Below are 22856 nucleotides of genomic sequence, written 5' to 3' on the forward strand. Positions count from 1 at the left end.
GGAACATCAAGGGTGACCACACAGGGCCCACCTGGAACCCCATATCTATCGGCATCACCTTCATGGGCAACTACATGGGTAAGCACCCAGCTTCCTGGGCTGGGGATGGTGTTAGGAGGAGGGGATCACAGGCTCTGCCACCTACATGCTCATGACCCCATTTTTCTCTTTGGATAATGGGGCCATTCTGACCCTGTGCAGGGAGTAGCTGATCAATAGTAAATTAAGGGCGGGGAGGGGCAAGCGTGGTCCTACACAGCTGTAATCCCAGCATTCCTCAGGTGGAAACGAAAGGATTGTGAGTTTGACATCAGCCTGGATCATACAGTGAGATCCTGTCTCAAAATAAAACTAAAAGGAAACAGGGCTGCGTCTGTAGCTCGGTTAGTAAAGTACCTCCCTACCATGCACAAGGCCCTGGCTCAAACCTCGAGCACAACACAGACCGCATGGGGTAGTGCACACCTTATTCCCAGCACTGGGATATTTGACAGTGGCAAAATCAGTTCAAGCTGATCCTTCTCAGCTACACAGGGAGTTCCAGGCCAGCCTGGGATAGGGACTGTCTCCAATCAACCAGTTAATTCCTAAGGCACCTAAAACATGTTTCATAGATGACAGCTATTTGTGTGGGCCAGACCCTGGGGCCTGGGAGCAGAGGAGGGTCAGGGCCAAGCAATAATGCTAACAGGCAATGCTTGCTAAGGATCCCCTCCATGCTAGGCTCCCTTTCCTGGTGTATTGAAAGTTAACTATTTTCTTTCCCACAACCCTATGGGTAGGTGCCTGATTTTCTTTCTATGAGGGAGGAAACTGAGGCACAGTTAACCAACCCCTCACCTCCCTGCTCTTCAAAGGAGGCCCAGTCTAACTTTCTGTATCTTGCCCCTCCCCTTGCAGATCGGGTACCCCCAAAGCGGGCCATCCGTGCCGCCTTGAATCTTCTGGAATGTGGGGTGGCTCAGGGCTTCCTGAGATCCAACTATGAAGTCAAAGGACACCGGGATGTGCAGAACACACTGTCTCCAGGCGACCAGCTCTATGAAGTCATCCAAAACTGGGAACACTATCGCGAGTGACAGCATGACCCTGTGTGGCCACCCCCCCCCAAAATCCCTCCTGACACCTGCTCCCTCCCCGCCCCATCCGTCCTCCCAGTGACCCCCCCAATAAAGATGTAGCACCCAGCATGCTCCTGTGTAGCTCCAGCCACATTGCCCCTTCAGTATCTCTCCCACCCGACTCTGGCCCTTCTTCCTGCTCCGCCACTCCACCCTCACTAGTAAGCAGAACCCAAAGGCTCAAAGCTGAACCAAGACCCCAGAGACCCTGGCTCAGAAGTGACACCACAGCTTAGAACCTAGAGATGGCAGGTGAGAGCCCAGGAATCAATACCAAACCGGCCGCATGTCACCCACAGCAGCTCAAAAGAACCAGACAATGTGGGCCATGCTGCAGGACACCACTCCCCTGCCATGGAGCCAGATGTATCAACTTTGCTTGAACTCCTCTGGAGACACACAGCTCACTAGTACCCACCTGCCTCCAGGTCACAGACAGGCCAGAACACTTTCAGGTCCCCATTATCAGCCCATCCTCATTTCCACTCCATTCCTACCCTTGAATCATAAGCTAAGGAGCCAAGAACAACCATATTTATTTACAAAATACACATACCCTCTTCTCCTAGGATGCATTACTGGGAGAGAGGGGAGAGTCAGGGCCTCACACACCTGAGACTCCAGGAGCACCTAGAGGTGTGGAGCATGGGAGGGGCGCTGCCTCCACACCAGACCCACTGACGGTGGAATGGGAAATCAGGGTACCACCTCTCCAGGGTCATGACCGAGTGTCCAGCCTGTTCATGTATTCTTGCAAAGCCTTCAGGCGGGCATCTATTTCAGCCATGTCAGCTCCCTGGAAGTCAGAGCTGTACTCTGTGAAAGCAGAGGTCGTGTGTTGGGGGCGGCAGACCAGGAGGGGCAGACCAAGCATCAAGGAGCCAATGGATTGCCCTTGTTGTCACCCCAGAGGGTTCTGGGATGATGGAGGGAGGGGAAAGGAGGTTCAAATATGGGACCCCCGGGCTCACCTTTGATGGGGACCCAGCCCCCGGAACTAGCCAGGTGTCTCTGGTGATTGTTGTGTTCTCGAGTGGCAGACTTCTGGTGACAAGAGAGGCAGGAAGGGTTAGACAACCCCATCTATTCCTACCCCCCAAGTCCCACGAGGATTCAGAATCTGAGGACCTACAGGTATCAAGAGCCTCCAAGGGATGAACTGGCCAAGCCTGAGGCAGAAAGAGGCTACTCAGACACTCTCAGTCACACACCAGGAGGGGAGGCTAGGTTTGAGAAGCTGTCACCATTTGAGGAAAGGATCTTTTGCCTTTTTTCATTTGGACACAAGATCTCATATAGCCCAGGCTGGCCTCAAACTCACTCAGTAGCTGAGGCTGGCTTTAAACTTTGGATCCTCCTGCACTCCTGCTGAGTGCTGGGTTCACAGGCCTGCCAGTGCCACCACACACAGTTTGTATGGAACCCTGGGCCTCGTGCTACATGGGCATTCTACCAAGTGAGCCACTTCCTAGGTCCAAATCTTAACACATACTATGGCCACTAAGATTTTGCCCACCAGTCCCAGGGCCCCAAACACCCTCATTCTAGAGTTGGCTCTACAACCTGGTGCCACCAGAACAGAGCCATGGAGATGATGGTTGGTCACCTATGGCTTAATACTACCCTTCCCTTCTCCCAGCCTGGGAATGATCCTCACCGTCTTGGACCCGCTCCAGGGTGTGGGGCTGGGGGGTTTCCCGCGGCCACGGCAGCGACGACTGAGAAAAGAAGGCAATCAGGGACCATAGAGCATCTTCGATACCTCCCTCCTGACGCACCTTCGTGGTTTTAAGACCTCCAGCCTCCGTCACCCTAATTCCCGTGTAAAAGACTCTCCCCAGGAGCCCTTTCCAGAGGGTCCTTCCCCAGAGCACAAGCTTTACCTCCTGGAAATCGACGCAGAGAAATCCTCCAACTCGCTGCAGGAGCTGACCGACGAGCAGCGGCTGCGGAAACTGTCCACTAGGGGGAGACGGAGGGCGTTAGGCCCCGAGGGCCATCTGGGCCGCCTACCGGCCGCAGCCACACCGCCTCTCCCGGCCCGTTCCCGCAGCCACACCGCCTCTCCCGGCCCGTTACCCGAGGAGCTGCGGTTCCGGGAGCGGCTGGCCGCGTCCCCTCGGCCTGTCACCGCAGTAGCGGGCCGAGTCTGCCGAGACCATGAGACGGACGGCCCGTCCCCGCTTCCTCCACTGCCCATTCGGTTCCGCTGCTGCTGCTGCCTAGAAAACCAGAGACTAGAGGTGTGCACCAACCAAAGCCGGGGAGGGAACCAGCCACAGCCAGAGCCCGAGGCCCGCCAAGGTCACGTGGGGGACGCCGACAGGAGGGTGGGAGAAGCAAGCAGTGCACCTGAGGTCTGGAGAGCAGAACAGGTCAGGAGGGAGCGGGCCACCAGAGGGGCTGAGTGTGCAAGGAGGAGCAGGGGCAAGGAGGGGAGGCGGGACCAAGGGAGGAGAGGGGAGCCAAGGAAACCGGAGCTAAGAGACCCTAGAACAGTACCGGGACTGGAGGACGGGGTGGAGCGGGGACAGAAGTGGGAGCACAGAGGAGTTAAGGGGGAGACCAGGCTTAGCTGCCGGTTAGTGAGAGGTGGGAGGAGCAGATGAGGTAAGGACCAAGCACAGAGCAGGGGTAGGAAACAGGCACGGACTTACTTCATCCTGATCTCTCTCTGCTTCTTCTCCTTGGCTTTCACAAAGGCTGTGGGGTCAAATCGGGGCGCACGACCACCTAGACGGTATGGGGAGGAGGCTGGCTCGCACACCGGTGCCGATGGGCGCTAGCCCACTCCGCCTCCCCGCGGCAGGGCGGGGCAGCCACAGACCTGTGGGCGAGGGCGAGGGGCGTGCCGGCCGACCGCGACCCCTGGCCCCACGGCCACTCTCCCGCGACGAGGAGCGAGTGGCCGCGCGGCCGCGAGACGTGGAGCGCTCCCGGGACGACGAAGCGCGATCCTCCCGGGCTGGAGCCGGCGCCGGCAGGGTGCGTCTCCTGGGAGCACCGGGCCCTCTGTCAGCTTCCCACCCGCTAACCCACCGCCACTCTAGGGCCACACGCACTTCCTCTGCACCCTGAGGCCCACCTTCTCTCCTGTCTCCCCAAACATTCCCACCCGGGCTCACGATACGTTCCTATACCCCACCCTCTCCAAGTCTTTTTTCCAGGACCTGCCACTTCCCTACATCTCATACCTTCCCAGACCCTTCTTTCCGAGGTCTTCCCTCTACAGCGCCCTGGAAGCCCTTTCCACGCCAATCAAAGGCAGATACCTCCCCGATGCCTCCCGCTGGGAGCAATAGGCCCTCGGGCTCCACCCCACACCTACCTACGGGCCCTGCCTAATTCTCCACAGGCCCCGCCCACCTCCCAAAGTCTCCTGCCCGACTCCACCCCATTTCTGAGCTCCTCCCCATAAGCCCCACCCCATCCCCGCCTCTCACCCCCTTCGGTACACGGCCAGCTCGCTGTTGAGCGTCTTCAGCCGCGCTCGCAGGCTGCGCTCCGACGCCTTCACCTCCTCAAGCTGCGGAGGGAAGCGGAGAGAGCGGCAGTCCAGACCAGTCCAAGGTCCCGGGCCGCGCCCCCTCCCCCGCTCCGCCCCCTCACCTCCTTGGCCAGGCGGCGGCAGTCCTGGCTGCGACGGCCAGCAGCCCTGCCCCCGAGGCCGCGCTCCTGCCGCAGCTCCAGCTCCAGTCCCCGCACCAGCCCGCGCAGCGCCTCGGCCTCCTGGCGCGCCGCCCGCCCGGCCAGCGCCTCCTCTCGGGAGCGACCCAGCTGCACCTCCAGCTCGCGCTTCTCCGATGCCAGGCGGGTCACCCTGAGAGAGCGGGGAGAGGACCCGGGCACCGTGAGTCCCTCCCCACTGCTCCACTGGAGGCAGTCCCCGAGGCCCCCCAGGAAGGAGGAATGCAGTCCCCAGGGAGGGCTCTGGTCCTGTCAACTCCCCTCCGAGGCAGGAAGGATGCTGAGGCCGCTTCACCTTCACCCACCCCACCCACAGGCACATCTGCCCTAGTGAAGAGGTCAGTATGGAGACAGGCTCAAAGATGCCTGCTGCTAGCCTAGCTCTACAGTCCCAGCTCCCACCCCCAAGGCTCTCAGGCCAAAACACACTGTTCACCAGCCAAAAACAACTGACTAGGTTGCTACCCTGCTCAGCGACCCTTAAGAAAACACCACATACCAAGGCTTTTCCTTCTCGCTGTTTATAAATAGCAAGAAGCAAAGGTAACCAAGTGTCCATGGACAGAACTAATAGTTTCCGTGGCTCATACACGGTGCAGTGCTGCCGTGAAAAGGAATGAGGGCTGATTTTTGCTAATTTAAATGGTGAAGAATATATTTACCAAGTCCTGTTTTGTAAAACGAAATGGGAGGGGTTGTAAATTATCTATGTATGCTCATATTTTTAAAAACATAGGATACATGAAAAACTTTCAAATGGAGGAGGGTTGCCTAGGAGGAGTGGAGGAAGGGAAGAGGGAACAGATGGAGAAACTGGACACTCTGGATGCACCCTTTCCAGCTTTGACTCTGGATCTATGAAAATACTTTATGTAGAGACAGACTCTGGATATACTGGCCAGAAGGATCTTGAATTTCTAAGTTCAAGTGATCCTGCCTCAGGAACTATCACCAGAGTGGGGGGGGGGCAACACGGGGGGGACAGTCAGCAGGCTCCAGGAGACATAAATGTATATCAAAGGTGGAATAACATGGCAGGATTATATGATGTGACGAAAACACAGAGTTTACAAGTGGGATACACAGCTTCAGGGCAAAAGAGGCTGCAAAGAAATCTAACCTTTACTCAGAGTCTCATCAGTGACTGCATTGGTATTGTTTGGGATAAAAAAATATATCACTAACCTTGGAAACTACAATTTTTCAACATCAGAGAAAACGGTGTAAAATCAAGGAGAAGCCGGGCGGTGGTGGCGCACGCCTTTAATCCCAGCACTCGGGAGGCAGAGCCAGGAGGATCTCTGTGAGTTCGAGGCCAGCCTGGGCTACCAAGTGAGTTCCAGGACAGGCGCAAAGCTACACAGAGAAACCCTGTCTCGAAAAACCAAAAAAAAAAAAAAAAATCAAGGAGAAAGTAAGAACAGACAGTATATTCTCTTCCTAAAAGTGTACCTATCTTCTGGCTCTTTCCACTAAAAAAAAAAAAAAAAAAAAAAAAAAAAAAACTCTAAGTGCGACATCAGCCCAATGACAGTGAGCACTTGTAATGAGCAGCTCATGCTAACATTAGCTCCTGATAAAGAAATGAAACATCTGGAAAAACAGTGGTAGAGCCCCTGCCTAGAGTCCCCCAGTGAGGGGCTGGGGTGTGGCTCAGTGGTAGAGGCCCTGCCTAGAGTCCCCCAGTGAGGGGATGGGGTGTGGCTCAGTGGTAGAGGCCCTGCCTAGAATACCCCAGTGAGGGGCTGGGGTGTGGCTCAGTGGTAGAGCCCCTGCCTAGAATCCCCCAGTGAGGGGCTGGGGTGTGGCTCAGTGGTAGAGCCCCTGCCTAGAATCCCCCCAGTGAGGGTATAGCTCAGTGATAGAACACTTGCCTTGTATGCACAAGCTCTGGGTTCTATGTCTGGCACTTAAAAAACAAAACAGAAGGGGCTGGAGAGATGGCTCAGAGGTTAAGAGTACTGCTTGCTTTTCCAAAGGTCCTGAGTTCAATTCCCAGCAACCACATGGTGGCTCACAACCATCTGTAATGAGATCTGGTGCCCTCTTCTGGCCTGCAGGAATATGTGCACTGTATATATAATAAATAAATTAAAAAAAAAAAAAACACAAGATCTAACTTTATAAAAAAAAAAAAAACAAAACAAAACAGAAAAGATTATTGAGGCCCCTCCAAAAGGATATAGAACCCAACATGAACAATTCCACCTGGCCAAAGACATACATAACATGCAAACAAAAATCTATTGCAATGAATGGATTAGATCACATCTGTTGTGAGCTGAATACTCCCCCCCCACACACACACACACACACATGCCCAAAGATATCCGAGGCCTTCTCCTGGAACCTGTGAACACTGCACTATTTAGCAAAAGAGGACTTTTCCAGATCTGATATGGACGGTGAGATAAAATGATTCTCCTGAATCATCTGGGCAGGTCCTGAACATAGTCACAACCTGAGATGACAGACACAGAAGAGGGGGGATCTTGTGGGCGGCAAGAATATATCACAGAGATTCAGCTGTGTGTTAAAGCTGAACTCTGAGCGGCCAGGGGTCTGTCTAAAGGCAAAGCCATTCATTAGGAATATTTGGTGTTACCCAGCCTTTAATATTTCAGCTGTCTTCTGCTATGAAATCCTTGTGTACCCAGACCAATTGGTAAAGAGTTCAACTCCCCAGACCTGCTGAACACACTAAGTTACTAACTGCCCTGCTGAGCTTAGGAGACAAGCTGGCGGGAGACGCATAGCTTTGTTTCCTGTGCTAATGAAGCTCAGACCATCCCCTGGCCTTGAGGAGGCCTAGTGGTTCTCCAGAGCATTTTGACTGAAAACAAAAGAGGATTTTACATATCAAGGTGAGAGGTAAAACAACATTCCTGAGGAGGCAGGGAACCATGTGCCCAGGGAAAGAAAGGGCAGGCATTTTCTGTAGACAGGGAGAAGAACAGCACGGAGAAGGGAAAAGAGAACGGAAGAACTAGACGGGTAAGAACTTGAGAGGAACAAACTGAGATGGGGAAGAACTAGATTGAAGGGCTAGAAGAGAGGACCAGAGGAACGGGATGGAAGATGAGGAAGAGCCAGATGAGAGAGAAGGAGACGGGAGAGGAGCTGATAGGGGAAAGAACTAGATAGATGAGAACCTAGAAGGGACAGAACTAGATGAAGGAATTAAGATAGAACCTGGAGGGGACAGTAGATTAATGTAAAGAGAAATTGGACAAGAGAGGAGCTAAAAATGAGAGCAGAGTATAAGCTTGTAGAGAGAGAACCGACAGAATAATAAAGTGTATGGACTAAGGAGTTTCGTGTACACAGATTCATTTCTTTTCTTCTAAGATTAATTATCAGCTGGTTGTAGACTCTTCCCGGACCCTGGGAGGGTACTGTCGAGGGGCTGGACCTCCCTAGTCCCCGATAGGGAGGGGACTGTATCCACAGAGCCCAGAGGACAAGGACACAGCCAAAGAACAGCTGCCGCTCCCAGGTCTGGACAGGCCAGAAGGGGATTCTGCCTGCACTGCAGCCCAGGGACGCCATCTCAGACACCGTCCTCCAGAGGGAGACAGAGTACTTTCCAGTGGTTTTCCTTTTGCTTTTGTTTTCATTCTTATTGCATTTATTTATTTATTTGTGTTTATGCCATAACATTCATGTGGAGGTCAGAGGGCAACTAGTGGAAACTGGCTCTCCCCTGCCACCACGTGGGCCCCAGGGGTTGAACTTCAGCCAGCAGGCAGGCTTGGTGGCATGCGCCTTTACCATGGAAGCCATCCCACTGACCAACTCCAATGGTTTTTTGGTTTTTCGAGCTGTCTGGAACTCACTCTGTAGACCGGGCTGGCCTCAAACTCGGAGATCTGCCTGCCTCTGCCTCCCGAGTGCTGGGATGGGACTAAAGGCGTGCGCCACCACCGCCCATCAACCCACCGAATCTGTGTTGTCTTGTCACAGCAGTCGAAGGAAACCAACACAAGCTCAACCAACTTAAAATTCAGGAGTTCATAACAACCATGACGACAGACGCCACTGGTGTCTGTGGGATGAGAGCCAGAAGACGCCGCTCTACCCAACAGTCTCAAGAACTGGCAAAACATGGTGGCACACACCTTTAATCCCAGCACTCGGGAGGCAGAGGCAGGTGGATCTCTGTGAGTTTGAGGCCAGCCTGGTCTATGGAGTGAGTTCCAGGACAGCCAGGACTACACAGAGAAACCCTGTCTCAGACAGGATAGAGGGAGACTGGAAGGAGAGGAACAAAACAAGAGCAAAACATGGCGGTGCACATCTGTAATCTCAGCACTTGGCAGGCAGAGGCAGGAGGATTGCTGAAAGTTCAGGGGTAGCCTGGTCTATCTAGTAAACACATAAAAATAGTACCTCTCTCTCCCTCTCTCTCTCTCTCTCTCACACACACACACACACCCCCACAAGCATTGAGCAAAGCATGCCTGTAATCCCCACCCTCCGTCACACCCTGCCCAGCACCAGCCTCTGTAGAGCTGGCCCTCGTAGGAGTGACCCTCCGCCTTCTGCACGGATCACCACCCTAGGGGGCAGCTTCCTCCTGTGGAGTTCCTTGTGGGGAGGTGGTGGAACATGCACCCAGAGTGGAGGGAGTAAGCCTGGTCTATGTAGCAAGCCCCTGTCTCCAAGAGAAGGAGGGGGAGGCAGTCAGAACGGGAGGCCAAACCACCTAGCTCAAGGCACCCTTGCCAGTTATGTGGCTGGGTGGAGGTCGCCACCTTGTGGCCAACCTTGGAGATGCACACAGGTATGGCTTGGATGGAGGATAAGTGCCTCAGCATCCCACTGTGTCCTTTCTCCACCTCTGCCCCCCAGTACCCATGGGTCCTGCTGCCCAGTGTACTCCCTGAGTGGGAGAAGGCCATTCCTCTCTGGCAGCACTTGGCACTCAGTCTGGGTTGGCACCTCCAACAATGCAGAAGTGCTGACTGCATCTAAGGTCTAGCCTGGCCATAGGATTGGCTGTGTGCCCTGGGGAAGTCCCCTAGCACCTCAGGGCTTCTGGAACATGGTGGTGATAGCAATGTCTGTCTCACAGGGCTGCTGTGAGGATAACAACTTCTGCCTTCCATGAGCACACAGGGCACATAACCTCAACAGACACAAATACATAGTAAAATAAATCTTAAAAAGAATAATATGGAACTGGAATGTGGCTTGGTTGGCTAGTATACATGATGCTCTGGATTTAATCCCAGCACAACACAAACCAGGTCTGGTGGCCTGTGCCTATGAGCCCAAGGACACCCAGGGTCTGGAGGAAGGAGGACCAGAAAGTTCAAGGTCATCCTTGACTGCACATCAAGTTTGAGGCCAGTCTCGGATAGATGAGGCCTTGTCTCAAAAAGGGGGTGAAAAAAAAGAAATGGGCCAGCAAGATGGCCTAGTGGGTAAGGATGCTTGCCACTCAATGATACATGCCTGACAACCTGAGTTTGACCCCTGGAAGCCCCGTAAATGTGGAAGAAGAGAACCGACTCCACAGAGTTATCCTCTGACCCCCACACACATGCCATGGTGTATACACATGTGCGTACACACACACACACACACACACACACACACACACACACACACACACACACACCATGCATATGATACAATAATATTCAATTGTTTTCATGTCACTAGTCTTCCTCAAAGAATCAGCCACCTACAGGTAGAGACCAAATCCTTGCCAACAGATGACAGAACACCGCAGGAGTCAGGAGTATGCCAGAAGCCTTCACTCCTGCTCTCAAGCACAGCTGAGGACTTTGCATATGCTGTTCCCGCTCCCTAGAACACTCTTCCCTAACTCCTTCACCTAACCTGTCTATCGGGTTATCCCGGTCACAGCTCCCTTCCCTGCCTCCTCCTCACTCATCCATATCCAATAACACGCTCTTGTGGTTGCTGATTAACGGGCAGCACCAAGGGGGGGGGGGGGCTATTTATCCAGCCCGCCCTCCTAGCTTGTTTCACATCACCTTCGCTGATAGTGCTCCTGCTTCCACACCTCTTTCCGGGACCCCTCACTGTCCTAAGGGCCCAGGAAAGCAGAGCCAGGGCTGTCAATCACTGCTGAATCCTCCGCACCCAACAAAAGGCTGAGGAAGGGCTCAGAAGGACAAAGGCGAATGTTCCCAAGGAAATGCATGACGGGCAGTGCGGATCCCATCCCCCACACCCATACCCACCACACAAGTCCCCAGACTCACTGCTCCCTCAGGTGCCAGATCTCTGTCTCCCGGGTATCACGAGTGTCCTGGCCGCCATCCAGCCCTCGAAGGCGGCCCAGCTCCTCCTTCAGTGAGCGGATGATGCCCTGCAGAACCACAGGGTCTGGCTTGCCCTGGTACGGGAGGGGCAGCGGGTAGTGAATCCTGAGAGAGGGGATCAGAACCGCAGCATCTCAGAGGCCAAGATCCACCCGAGGGCACAGGTCTGCGAGCCAAAGAACATAAGCACAAGCAGTCCCCAAAAGCTTGTATTCATGGCTTTTTGCTTTGAGGGTTTTGCTTGTTTGAGTTTTTGAGACAGGACCTCACTGTGGCCCTGGCTGTCCTGGAACTCTCTACATAGGCCAGGCTGATCTAGAACTCAGAGACCCACCTGCCTCTGCCTCCCAAGTGCTGGGTTCTACCGTGCCGGTCAGTTGTGGCCAGGCGCCCCCAGGATTCTCAGGGCTCCAGGCCTGACGGTATCTGTGCAGTGTCAGCTGGCTGTCCTATCGTGCCTGCAGGGAGGCACTGTGGTGTGAGCTCTGCAGGAAGCACCATCCTCACGGGATGACCTGAGCCAAGTCAGCCCTGAGCCGGGGACATTACAGGGTGCCTTCAGGTGCTACCTCACCACACACAGTTCCTTCAGGACTGCTAACTTCCCACTCGCTATCCCAGACACCAGGACGGACAGACAGACCCTGCTGTCCAGCTACTCAAGAGCCATTCCTGGCCAGGTGTGGTGGCTCCAGGCTGTAATCCCAGCCCTCAGGAGGCTGAGGCAGGAAGACTGCCTGCTAAGAGTTCAAGGCCAGGCTGGGCTACATAGCAAGACTCTCTCTTAAAAATAATAAAGGAGAGCCGGACGGTGGTGGCACACGCCTTTAATCCCAGCACCCAGGAGGCAGAGGCAGGTGGATCTCTGAATTCAAGGCCAGCCTGGTTTATAGAGTAAGGTCCAGGACAGTCAGGACTATACAGAGAAACCCTGTCTTGGAAAACCAAAAAAAGATAAAATAAAATAGAGGAGGGCAGAGAATGCCTGGAGATGGTTTAACATTTAGAACACTTGCTGTTCCTGCAGAGGACCCAGGTTCAATTCCCAGCACCCACAACTGTAGCTCCAGAACCAGGGGATCCCAGAGGCCCTCTTCTGGCCTCTGCAGGCACTACAAGCAGATGGTGGATACATGCAGGGAAAAGACCCATCCATACACATAAAACAAATTTTAAAAAAAAATTTTTTTAAGGGAAGGCGCTTGAGAGACGGCCCCGTAGTTAAGAACACTGGCTGCTCTTACAGAGGGCTGGAGTTCAGTTCCCAGCATATGAGCACTTATAAACCAATTATATGGGAAATCTGTTGAGCCCTGTTCCTTTTCTTCCTTCTTTGATAAAGATGCCTAGGGAGAGGTCCAGCAGCTATTCTGTGACCATGAAGAGATAAAGATAGGATTTTTTTTTTAAAGGGGGAGGGGGAAGCAACATATTAAACATACAAAGATTTTAAAATAAAAAACCACACATGTACACAAAAAGAAAGAGCATCCGTTAGCCAGGTGTGGTGGTACAGGCTGGTAATCCCAGAACCTGGGAGGCTGAGGCAGGAGGACTCCCACAGGGACCAGCCTGGGCTACAAAGTCATGCCTTTAATCTCAGCACTCGGGAGGCAGAGACAGGTGGATTTCTCTGAGTTCCAGGACAGCCAGGACTACATAGATCCTGTCTCAAAAAAAAAAAAAAAAGGCAAGCAAACACACAAAGAACAAAACAGAAATATCTTCTGTCCCTAATAGTAAGCTGAACTGTAGTTTGGATGTCTAGCTATGTGGTAAACCATTATGTTTATTTAAAGCACTTCTCCAAGTGTAGCTCAGTGCTTGCCTACCATGTGCAAAGCCCTGGGTTCAACTGCATATGCAAATAAATAGGTACAAATATCATTCTGCCATCTGTAGCCAGTCACAATAGTAAAATGACACAAAGCCCACCGACTGCAGGTGAAGTACATACATCTCAGCCACCTGGCACTGGGGATTCCTCCCACCCTTGCCCACCAGCCTGGGCCCTCAGCCAGCCCCGTGCCCACCTGTCAAACTCCACGGAATAGATGAGGATGAGGTATCGCTTGGAGTTGAGCTGTGCTGACCTGGGGGCCAAGGCACCCGGGCGGCCCCCCAGCTTGCGGCTCCGCAGGGACTCCAGGTCTGTGTAGGTGAGCAGGTCCAGGGTGACGGACTCACTGCTCTGTGGGAGAAGAGGATGGGAGGTGACAAGGACGCTCACAGCCACCCTTTCAGTCACCATGCCAGGTCTCAGGACCCTGAGCTTCCCAACAAGGAGGCTGGTGGTCACGACACCGACCCATGATTGGAGGGATACCCTGGACAGAACCTAAGCGCTCAAGCCCCGCACACCGATGGCTTCTGGGGTGGGCAGAGACCTGCAGGGCCAGGAGGTCACAGCGATCTTCACAAGAGCAACAGCACCGTGCCCTTTCCACTGTGCAGAGAGTCACACGAATGAGGCCAAAGGACTGGGGAGTGAAACAACCGACCCCTTAGGAGAAATTCGGCCAGTGGCTTAGCATGGTGGCACACGTCATCCCAGCACTGGGGAAGGGGTGGTACAAGGATCACAAGTTCAGGGTCATCCTCAGCCACACAGCAAGTTCCAAGCTAGCCTGGGCTGCATGAGATGAAAGAAAAGACAAGATGGAAAGAAAGAAAAGAGGAAGGGGAAGTGGAGGGAAGGGTGAGGAAGGAAGGAGTCGAGCCAGTGGCAGCAGAAGACGAAATGGGCCAACATTTGAGTTTTCTGAGTAACTCATGAACATGCACTTCCCACGAGAGCAAAGCACAGCATTATGGAGCCGTGCAGATGACCCGTCCATGAAGAGCACAAGACACAGCATGCAGTCATGTGGATGACCCGTCTATGGAGAGTGCATCAGTGGGTTCTTGTGTGCTTGGGGGAGGGGTATTTCTTCTAGTTTTTTGGGGGGATAGGGTCATATGTAACCCAGGCTGGCTTCAAACTCACTCTGTAGCCAAAGATGACCTTCTGATCCTCCTGCCTCTACCTCCCCAGTGCAAGAGGAGCTGCCTGATGAGGCGGCAGACTCCACCTGGCAACGGAACATTCCAGGCTGTGCTAGCACAGAAGGGCACTCCACTATCTGAAAAACGCTATGCAGAGGGCTGGAGGACGACGGCTCAGCAGCTAAGTGTGTGCTATTCTTCTGGAGGACCTGAGTTTGACCCCAGCACCCTAATCAGGCAGCCTACTGCTTGTTACAGACAATTGTAAGCCAGCCAGTGTGGGCGCTGGGACCTAACCTCTGTCCTTTACAAGAGCAGCAAGTTCTCTTAAGCACTGAGGTATCTCTCTAGCCCAGGTGGCTAAATTCTTATGAAATCTTGGGGCTGGGGCTCAGTTGGTAGCATGCTTGCCCAGCACGGAGCCCTGGGTTCTACCCCAGCACCGCACAAACCAGGCCACCAAATGCTGCTTAGCCTGTAATCCCAGTACTAGAAGATAGAAGCAAGAGGATGAGGAGTTCAGGGTCATCTCTGGCTACACAGTGAGCTCAAGGGGTTCCAGGGCAGCCTGGGCTACACGAAACAATGTCTCAAAAAAAACAGGTTCAGAATTCTTTAGGAAAATGTATGAACTACATGTAATCATACATCTGCAAAACAAACACATGTATTCACGTGAAGAGAGAGAGATGAAGAAAAGCTGGACCAATTTCTCCAGTACTTTTCATATAAAATTTGTCATGGATTTTATTTCATAGTGTGTGTGTCTGTGTGTGTGTGTGTGTGTGTGTGTGTGTGTGTGTGTGTGTGTGTGTGTGTGTGTGTGCACTTGCATTCTCGTGCCACGTGTGGAGGTCAGAGGACAACTTTCAGTATCCTGTTTTGTCCTTCCACCAGGTGGGCCCTGGGGATGGAACCCAGGTCCCCAGGCTGGCCATTCAAGCACCTCCTTACCTGCTAGGCCAGCCCTGCAGCCTTCACCAATATCTCAACAAGAGCACAGAGTGGAGTGGGTCTTCCTCTCTCCTTTACATTCCCCTGTGACCCAAATCTACTTTTCTTTCTTGGTTTTAAGATGTATTTTACTTTTAATTCTGTGTCTGTGTGGGGGTGCGTCTGGTGAGTGCAGGTGCCCTCAGAGGCCAGAAGAGGTCGTGAGAACCACTGAAAATGAAGTGACGGCAGTTGTGAGCTGCCTGAAGTGGTGCTGGGAACCAAACCCAGGTCCTCCTGGAGCAAGAGTTCTTAAGCACCAACCATCTCTCCAGCACCACTCAACACCACTTGTTTTGTTTTGTCTGAGATAGGGTCTCTAGCATCCAACCTAGCCTCAATCTCACTTTGTAGCTGTGGTAGTCTGAATGGAACTGGCCCCTGTAATCTCATAGGGAGTGGCACTATTAGGAGGTGTGGCTTTGTTGGAATGGGTATGGCCTTGTTGGAGGAAGCGTGTCACTGGGGGGTGGGCCTTGAGGTTTCCTATGCTCAGGATACTCTCCACTGTGTCAGACCACTTCCTGTTGCCTGCGAGATGTAGTACTCTCAGCTACTACTTCAGCACCACATCTGCCTGCACGCCACCATGCTCCCCTTTATGATGATAATGGACTGAATCTCTGTACTGTACGCAAGTCACCTCAATTAAATGTTTTCTTTATAAGAGTTGACATAGTCAAGCAATAGAAACCTTAACTAAGACAGTAGCCAAGGATGACCTTGAACCTCTCCTCCTCCAGCCTCCACCATTGAAGGTCCGAGATTTCAGGCGTACACCACCTTGCCTAGATCATGAGGTGCTGGTGATCCAGCTGGGGGCTTTGGCCATGCTAGGCAAGCACTCCACATGGAACCACACCCCCAGCCCTACAATATGAAATTTTCTCTGTCAGAATAACTGTCACCAGAACCATACCTGACCACCGGCATGTGCAGAAGAAGTTCTGAAGACCGAGCACCCTGCATACATGAGGTAGCCCATCCACAGCCCCATATCCCAAACTCTAGGCAGCAGAAACTTTCCAGTCCCCGAAGATGGTACCTACCTGGGTAAGGGCCGACTCCAGCATATTACAGAAAATGCTGAACTGTTTGAAGTTTCCCGTCTTGTGAGTCAAATCTTCAATGACTAGGTGCGAAGAAAAGTTCCTCCTGAGATCTGACCACTTACCCAGCCCAGAGTTCTCCAGCTCTGCCCACCCGCCCCATTGCCTCTGGCAGATCAATGAGGCCCACACCCTTGCCCCACCTTGGAGAGCTTCAGAAGAGTCAGGAGCACAAAAGTGAGCTCAGCCTCAACTGTGGGGGAAAAAGCTGACCTCAGGGGAAAGAAGGGGAGCCCACCCCAGCAGGCACACTCACAGTTGGCATCAAACTCTCCACGCCACTGGTCAGCCGTCATCCGGTCCTCCACCTCCAGCTCCAGCACCTGCCCCGAAACCACCACCCGCACAGCATGCTCCACACCCCGGAAGATGTAGTCCACCTGCAGGCCAGCTGGCTGGTCCATGGTCAGGGTCCCTGCAGAGCGGGACAAAACAGAGACCTAGAGATGCATGCCTGGTGTCTTCAGAGGCCAAAGGACTGGAGTTACAGGCAGCTGTGAGCTGTCATGTGGGTGCGGAGACTTGAACCCGGGTCCTCTGGAAAATCAGCCAGTGCTCTTAACCATTGAGCCATCTCTCCAGCCCCTCAACCTTGGTCTTTTTGAGACTGTGTCTTACTCTGTAGCCCAGAACTCATGATTCTCCCCACTCAGCCTCCCAAGTGCTGGGATTGCCATGCCCAATGCAGTTCTTTGTGAATTTTGAGCTATTATCCAGTTTAATCCTCTGTGAGGAAGGTGTCAATTTTTAAACTCATCTTTCAGACAAGGAATGAGGCACAGAACAATGAAGTCATTCTCCTGAGATGAACAGCAGATCCAGGAACTAACCCTCCAATCGCTCAGCATGGTGGTGCACACCAGTTATCCTAGCACTCAGGGGAGGTAAGAAATGTAGCCAACAGCTTGAGGCCAGCCTAGGCTGCATAAACAGACCCCAAAACAGAAACCCTCTCCCCAAAACAAAACACAGCAACACCACAGAGCTCGCACTTAGGGTTTCTGGTGGTGGTGGTGGTGGTGGTGGTGGTGGTGGTGGTGGTGGTGGTGGTGGTGGTGGTTTGCGCTTTGGTTGTGGTTTGGTTTGGTTTGGTTTGGTTTGGGGACAGAGGTTTTGGGAGCACACACACAGCCCATGCTGCCTTGGAATTCAGGTTTCTGGAACGTTTTGGAGGGCTCCATAAAATCTGGAAGACCCTACTAATTATGCTTCTGCTTTCTACGAGTTCTGAAGCCTGGAGCATTAATCAGTCTCTGTGGTGCTCCCTTTCTAACTTAACTGGCAATCCAGGACCAGTGTTCCAGGCCCCACCCACACACCCACCCCTCAACTCTGCAGTCAGGGCCACCACAGCACCGTTACTAGGGCACTGGAGGTGGAGGAACACCTGGGAAACTGTGCCCAACATACCGCCTCCCTCGTCCCCACTGCCAATCTGGCCTAGTCCTCCACCCTGCACCACCTGGGACCCACATCCCCGCCCAGCATCCTGTGCCCACGCCCACCCACCACCTAGGTCCCAGACATTCAGCCTCTGAATAACGGGCCTAACATCTACCCTTCCCCAATGCACACCCCTCCCAACGCCTATTGGAGGTTTAGAAACTATCCCTTAGCTATTGCTGGGCACGAACCCCACAAACCCTACACTCACTCCTCTCCTTGTCTGTCTCAGGACCCCTCCCCATGCAGACCTGCACCGTCTTCCCCTTGTGCTGCCTCCTGCAGGGTGGAAATGGCCTCTCTCTCTGCAAAGGTCCCTATTCCATCCTACTCTCCCAGCTCAAGGCATAGGGGCACCAGCACACTGCTTCTCCCTACATCGGCCCCCACCTCCATGTTCTCCTAGGACCCCGCCCCCTGCATTTACTATCTGAATTGTCATGCCCCCCATTCTGTTTCAAGTCTGCTCACATGTTCAAGGTAGCCCTCACACACCCCACTTTCTGCCTGTGTTCCTTCTCCCCCATATTTCACCTGAATTCCACCTAACACCCCTGCCCCACCCACACGCACACTTCCCACTCCTCTTCCCTTGGACAGCCCTCGCTCTGAGCCTCTCTTGTTCCCTGCAGACCCCCTCCCTCTACCTGCTCACTCCACCCACAGTTCATCCTGCTCGCTGACTTCAAGTCTGTCCCAAGTCTTTCCTGGCTCCTCTTCTACTCACCTCCTGACCAGCATCCCAGCATCCAGGCTCCACCTTCACCAGCCCTTGACTCCACATCCCAAGCCTACATACACACCTGGACCACCCCAGTGACCCACTCCCTCCGCAGCCGCAGGACACTGAGGACGCCCTCACAATCTCCCAGGCCTCTCCTCACCATCTTTCACTAAGGGAATCCCAATTTCCTTCCCAGGGCTGCATCACTGCCCCTGGCTCCTCCTCCCAAACGGTGCTCCAAAATTTCAGTCTTCACTCCAATGTAGAAAAGAGTACCCTCTACATTGGGCTCCCCAAAGAACCATCCAGACCACCACACCCCCATCACCATAGACATATCACTACCAGAGAACCATCCATACCACCACACCCCCATCACCATGGACACATCACTACCAAAGAACCATCCAGACCACCACACCCCCATCACCATGGACACATCACTACCAAAGAACCATCCAGACCACCACACCCCCATCACCATGGACACATCACTACCAAAGAACCGTCCAGACCACCACACCCCCATCACCGTGGACACATCACTGTCCCCAGCTCACTCTAGGCTGCTGGCCCAACAACTACCTCACACTTGACCCATCTCTAGCCTTACTGAGCTCTCACAGGAATGACACACTGTGAACACAGTCTGACTTCCACTCCACTCTGGGTTGGCCTCCCCAACCCTGGATGAATATGAGCTGGCCGGAGCTCCCTCCTCATTCACCCATGTTCTTCCCCAACACATACTGAAGTCTTCCACTGTCCCCAGGAGTATATAATAACAAAAGCCCTTTAGGCCATTGAAGATGATTTCTCTGCCTTCTGCTAGAATCAAGTATGACACCCCACAATCTAGACCACTACAGTATACCATGCAGTTCCCCAGCAAACCCAGGGTGTCCCCAAAGCACACTTACCAATGTCTCACCCTAATTCTGCTCTCTGGTAGATATTACAATCATCCCCCCCATTTTACAGGCCATGAAACTGAGGCGCCTACAGCTAGGCACAGCAGCTATCTCCCACTCACTATCCAGCTATGCATCCCAACACACCCCTTCCCTCCCAAGGTTCTGCGGGCACTGACTCACCCTCGTGGCACACGTTACAGTCTGGTGCTGCAGGCTGGGAACTCACAGCCTCACATCAAAGCTCCTCACTCCCTGGTGTACCGTGGGCAAGGCAGGCACTCGCCATCTCTTGGGATTCTTCTGCCTTAGTAAGTGCAGACAAAGCCAGGCCAGAGTCAAAGGCCTGTCGGCAACAGGCTGGGTGGAGAATCAAAAGTCTAGGACCAGCCTGGACAACCGTTAGGTCAAGGCCACTCTGGGTAATTTAGTGAGACCCAGTCTCAAAAAAGAGGGTTAGAGATGTAGCTTAGTGGTAAGGGGCTAACCTAGCAGGTGTAAGGCCCTGGGTTCAATCCCAGATACTGCAAATGCGTGTGTGTGTACGTGTGTGTGTGTGTGTGTGTGTGTGTGTGTGTGTGTGTGTGTGGACAAGCACGCTGACCTCGTGGGACTGTCCGAGGACTGAGTTAGTCAGTGCACTAAGGTGCTCCCGACAGGGCCTGGCACTCCCCTAACCACCACTCTTAGGTGACAGCCCAAAGGCCACTTAATCTTCATCCCTAAAGTCCACAAGCATGGCTCAGCGGAGGACAGCTAGCTGGCCGAGACTCCACAAGAGGCTGGGTCCACGGCTCAGCCACACAGCGCTTGCCCATCTTGTACAAGACTCCACATTCAATTCCCTACGGTACAAATAAGTAAAAACAACTTCTCTAATTCTTGTTCTTACTGTCCCTTCCGTACCTTGGCCTGGCATAGATCTGCTTGCCAATCTACTGAGGGACATCAAGGAACAATGTCTTGGCACTGGAGAGGCATCCAAGGTCGTTCCTGTCACCCTCCAGTCTCAGTTCGAAGGCCCCTGGGGGCAATACAATGTGTCCAGTTTATTAATGCACCTGACTCCATTGCCAGGAAGGAGCCCCTCCCAGCCCCCCACCCCACCGTCCACCATGAAGAGACTAGAGAAAGGGTAGTTAATTCTAGCATGGTAACTATTTCCACACCTATGTGCTCTTCAGGACCACAATGGAGTCACACGAAGCCCAACACTAGTGGGCAGAGCTGAGAGGCCCAAAGGTATAAACAGAGGGTCTAGTTGCTACGACAAAGTAAAACAAGGTGACTAGACTGGCAGTCAGCAAGGGCTCCTGAAGTTCCTATCTGAACTGAGACCTGACGGAAAGAGAGAGGATGTCACTCAGACATCTAACGGAAGCTAATCTGTGGTGATATTTTATTTGTGCAACCCAATAAAGTTTATCTGAGGATCAGAGGAAAAAGCCAGCCACTAGATTAAACACAGAAATCAGGCAATGGCAGCACATGCCTTTAATCCTATCATTCAAGAGGCAGGGATCTGTCTGGATCTCTGTGAGTTCAAAGCCACACTGGGAACAGAGCCAGGCATGGTGGCACACACCTTAAATTCCAACACTAGTTAACCATGGAGGTCTGTACAGACAGACAGGAAGTGACAGAGCTGGGCAGGAAGAGGAAGTGATGTAGCTGGACAGAGAGGAAATGAGATAGCAGAACAGAAAGGCATATAGGCGTGGGTATACAGGAAGTAGGTCTCCTTGGAGACTGAGGTGTCGGTGAGGTGAGGTTAGCTTGTGGCTTTTCCTATTCCTCTGATCTCTCAGGTTTTCACCCCTACATCTGGCTTCAAGTTTTTTATTTAATAAGACCATTTAGCAATTTGTCTACACCAATCCAGATGAAGGGGAGACAGCATGTATTTGCTATGTCCAAAGGACACCAAGATTTCATGGCCCCATAGCACAAGCAAGGCACTTCCAAAGGTATGGGACTGTGATGGGGGTGGGGGACGAAGCTCTGGACTGCCTGGAGATCCTGTGAGCAGGAGAGGACTGTGGAAGAGTGAGTACAAGACAGGCGGGGGTTAACAGAGGAACAACATGATTGGACTTTTTGCATGTTTGCAAAGAATCTCATACAACACAGGTTCTCCATGAACTCCTAATACTCCTGCCTCCAACTCCCAAGTTCTGGGATTACAGGGGCTAATCACCACACCTGGCCTACCCAGAGCTGGGGATCAAACCCAGAGCCTCACACGAACTAGGCAAGCATCCATCCTTGCCCTCATTTTTATGAGATAGGGTTTCACCATGTAGCCCAGGCTGGCTTTGAACTCACAATCTTCCTATCTTAGACTCTGCTATGCTAGACTTATAATAGGTGTGTACCACCAACATCAGTCCCGGATGAGATTTACTTTCCAGACCATATGTGTGTGTGTGTGTGTGTGTGTGTGTGTGTGTGTGTGTGTGTATAATTTTATATATATTATATTAATATAAAATATATTATATATATATATTTTTTTTTTTTTTAATGAGAGGGGAAAGGAAGGCATGATAGACAACTAACTCCTAAAAGGAAGGATCAGCCATGCTGAATGGGGACACCGAAGGATTGTTTGGGGGTAACTGCATGTTAACTGGACTTTCAAGCAAAGAAGAGCTGGATATAGTGTGGTGTTCAGGGCAGAGATGGATACTGGAAAGAAACATCTGGGAGTCACTACTGGGTAAACAGGGTGAGGGAAGTGGTATAGAAAAAGTGATTCTGGACTGGAGAGATGGCTCAGTGGTTAAGAGCACTGGCTGCTCTTCCAGAGGACCCAGGTTCAACTCCAGCACCCACTTGGCAACTTACAACTATCTGTAACTCCAAGAACTGACGGCCTCACACAGACATACATGCAAGCAAAATACCAATGCACGTAAAATAAAAATAATAAATTATTTTTTTAAAAAAAGTTATTCCACACAACATGAAGTTTGAGCACAAAAGGATTAAACAATTCGCTCAAAGCCATGGTGATTTCAGTAGTAAGAACAAGAGACAGAATCAGAGCTCCAACTTGGGCAAACAAAAACCACACCCCACACTCTCTTCTCATTTTGTTTTGTTTTGCTTTGTTTTGTTTTTGAGACAAGGTCTTCCTATATAGCCAAAGCGGGCCTCAAACTCACTCTGTAGCCCAGGCTGGCCTCACCTCTCTAGGGCTGGGATTACAAGTGTGCACCACTGTTTAAGATGTTTGAGTTCACTCAGAGGGGCTGTCAAGATGACTCAATGGGTAAAGTCCCCTGCTGTGCAAACCCTGAGACCTGAGTTTGGCCCCTAGAACCCAGGGTCTACGGTGGAAGGGCAGAACCAACTCCACAAAGTTGTCCTCTGACCTCCACACCCATCCTGTGACATGAATCTCCCACCCCCAACACACGCGTGAGTACACACACAATAATTTCTATGCGTTCGAGGCCTGCCTGCTCTATATTGGGCTACACAGTGAGATCCTGTCTCAAAAACAAAACAAAGTTTATGCTTGGATGAGCTACGGATGTAGCTCAGCAGTGTTGGGATAACTCTTGACTAACACGCACAAGGCT

At 52.5% G+C, this 22856-nt stretch overlaps 2 protein-coding genes across 4 annotated transcripts in view; one reads left to right on the forward strand and one right to left on the reverse strand.

The window, feature by feature from the left end:
• Pglyrp1 (peptidoglycan recognition protein 1) overlaps window positions 1-1167 on the forward strand; it is a 147826-nt gene extending 146659 nt beyond the window's left edge. The window contains exons 3-4 of the mRNA XM_052763192.1: window positions 1-78; window positions 901-1167. Coding sequence (XP_052619152.1) covers window positions 1-78; window positions 901-1079 — 257 coding nt within the window. The 3' untranslated portion in view covers window positions 1080-1167. The remainder of the gene's footprint in view (window positions 79-900) is intronic.
• Window positions 1168-1639: 472 nt separating this feature from the next.
• Ccdc61 (coiled-coil domain containing 61) overlaps window positions 1640-22856 on the reverse strand; it is a 36795-nt gene continuing 15578 nt past the window's right edge. For all 3 annotated transcript variants that reach the window (XM_052763183.1, XM_052763182.1, XM_052763181.1), the window contains 13 exons: window positions 16448-16606; window positions 16132-16214; window positions 13138-13295; window positions 11045-11209; window positions 4731-4941; window positions 4565-4647; window positions 3949-4115; window positions 3779-3854; window positions 3201-3343; window positions 3005-3083; window positions 2779-2839; window positions 2093-2165; window positions 1640-1937 (listed from right to left, as the gene is read on the reverse strand). In XM_052763183.1, coding sequence (XP_052619143.1) covers window positions 1840-1937; window positions 2093-2165; window positions 2779-2839; window positions 3005-3083; window positions 3201-3343; window positions 3779-3854; window positions 3949-4115; window positions 4565-4647; window positions 4731-4941; window positions 11045-11209; window positions 13138-13295; window positions 16132-16214; window positions 16448-16595 — 1545 coding nt within the window. In that variant the 5' untranslated portion in view covers window positions 16596-16606 and the 3' untranslated portion in view covers window positions 1640-1839. The remainder of the gene's footprint in view (window positions 1938-2092; window positions 2166-2778; window positions 2840-3004; window positions 3084-3200; window positions 3344-3778; window positions 3855-3948; window positions 4116-4564; window positions 4648-4730; window positions 4942-11044; window positions 11210-13137; window positions 13296-16131; window positions 16215-16447; window positions 16607-22856) is intronic.

The sequence above is a fragment of the Peromyscus californicus genome, unplaced genomic scaffold (genome assembly GCF_007827085.1).
Source record: "Peromyscus californicus insignis strain IS unplaced genomic scaffold, ASM782708v3 Scaffold_4__1_contigs__length_199733344, whole genome shotgun sequence".
Taxonomy (NCBI): Eukaryota; Metazoa; Chordata; class Mammalia; order Rodentia; family Cricetidae; genus Peromyscus; species Peromyscus californicus.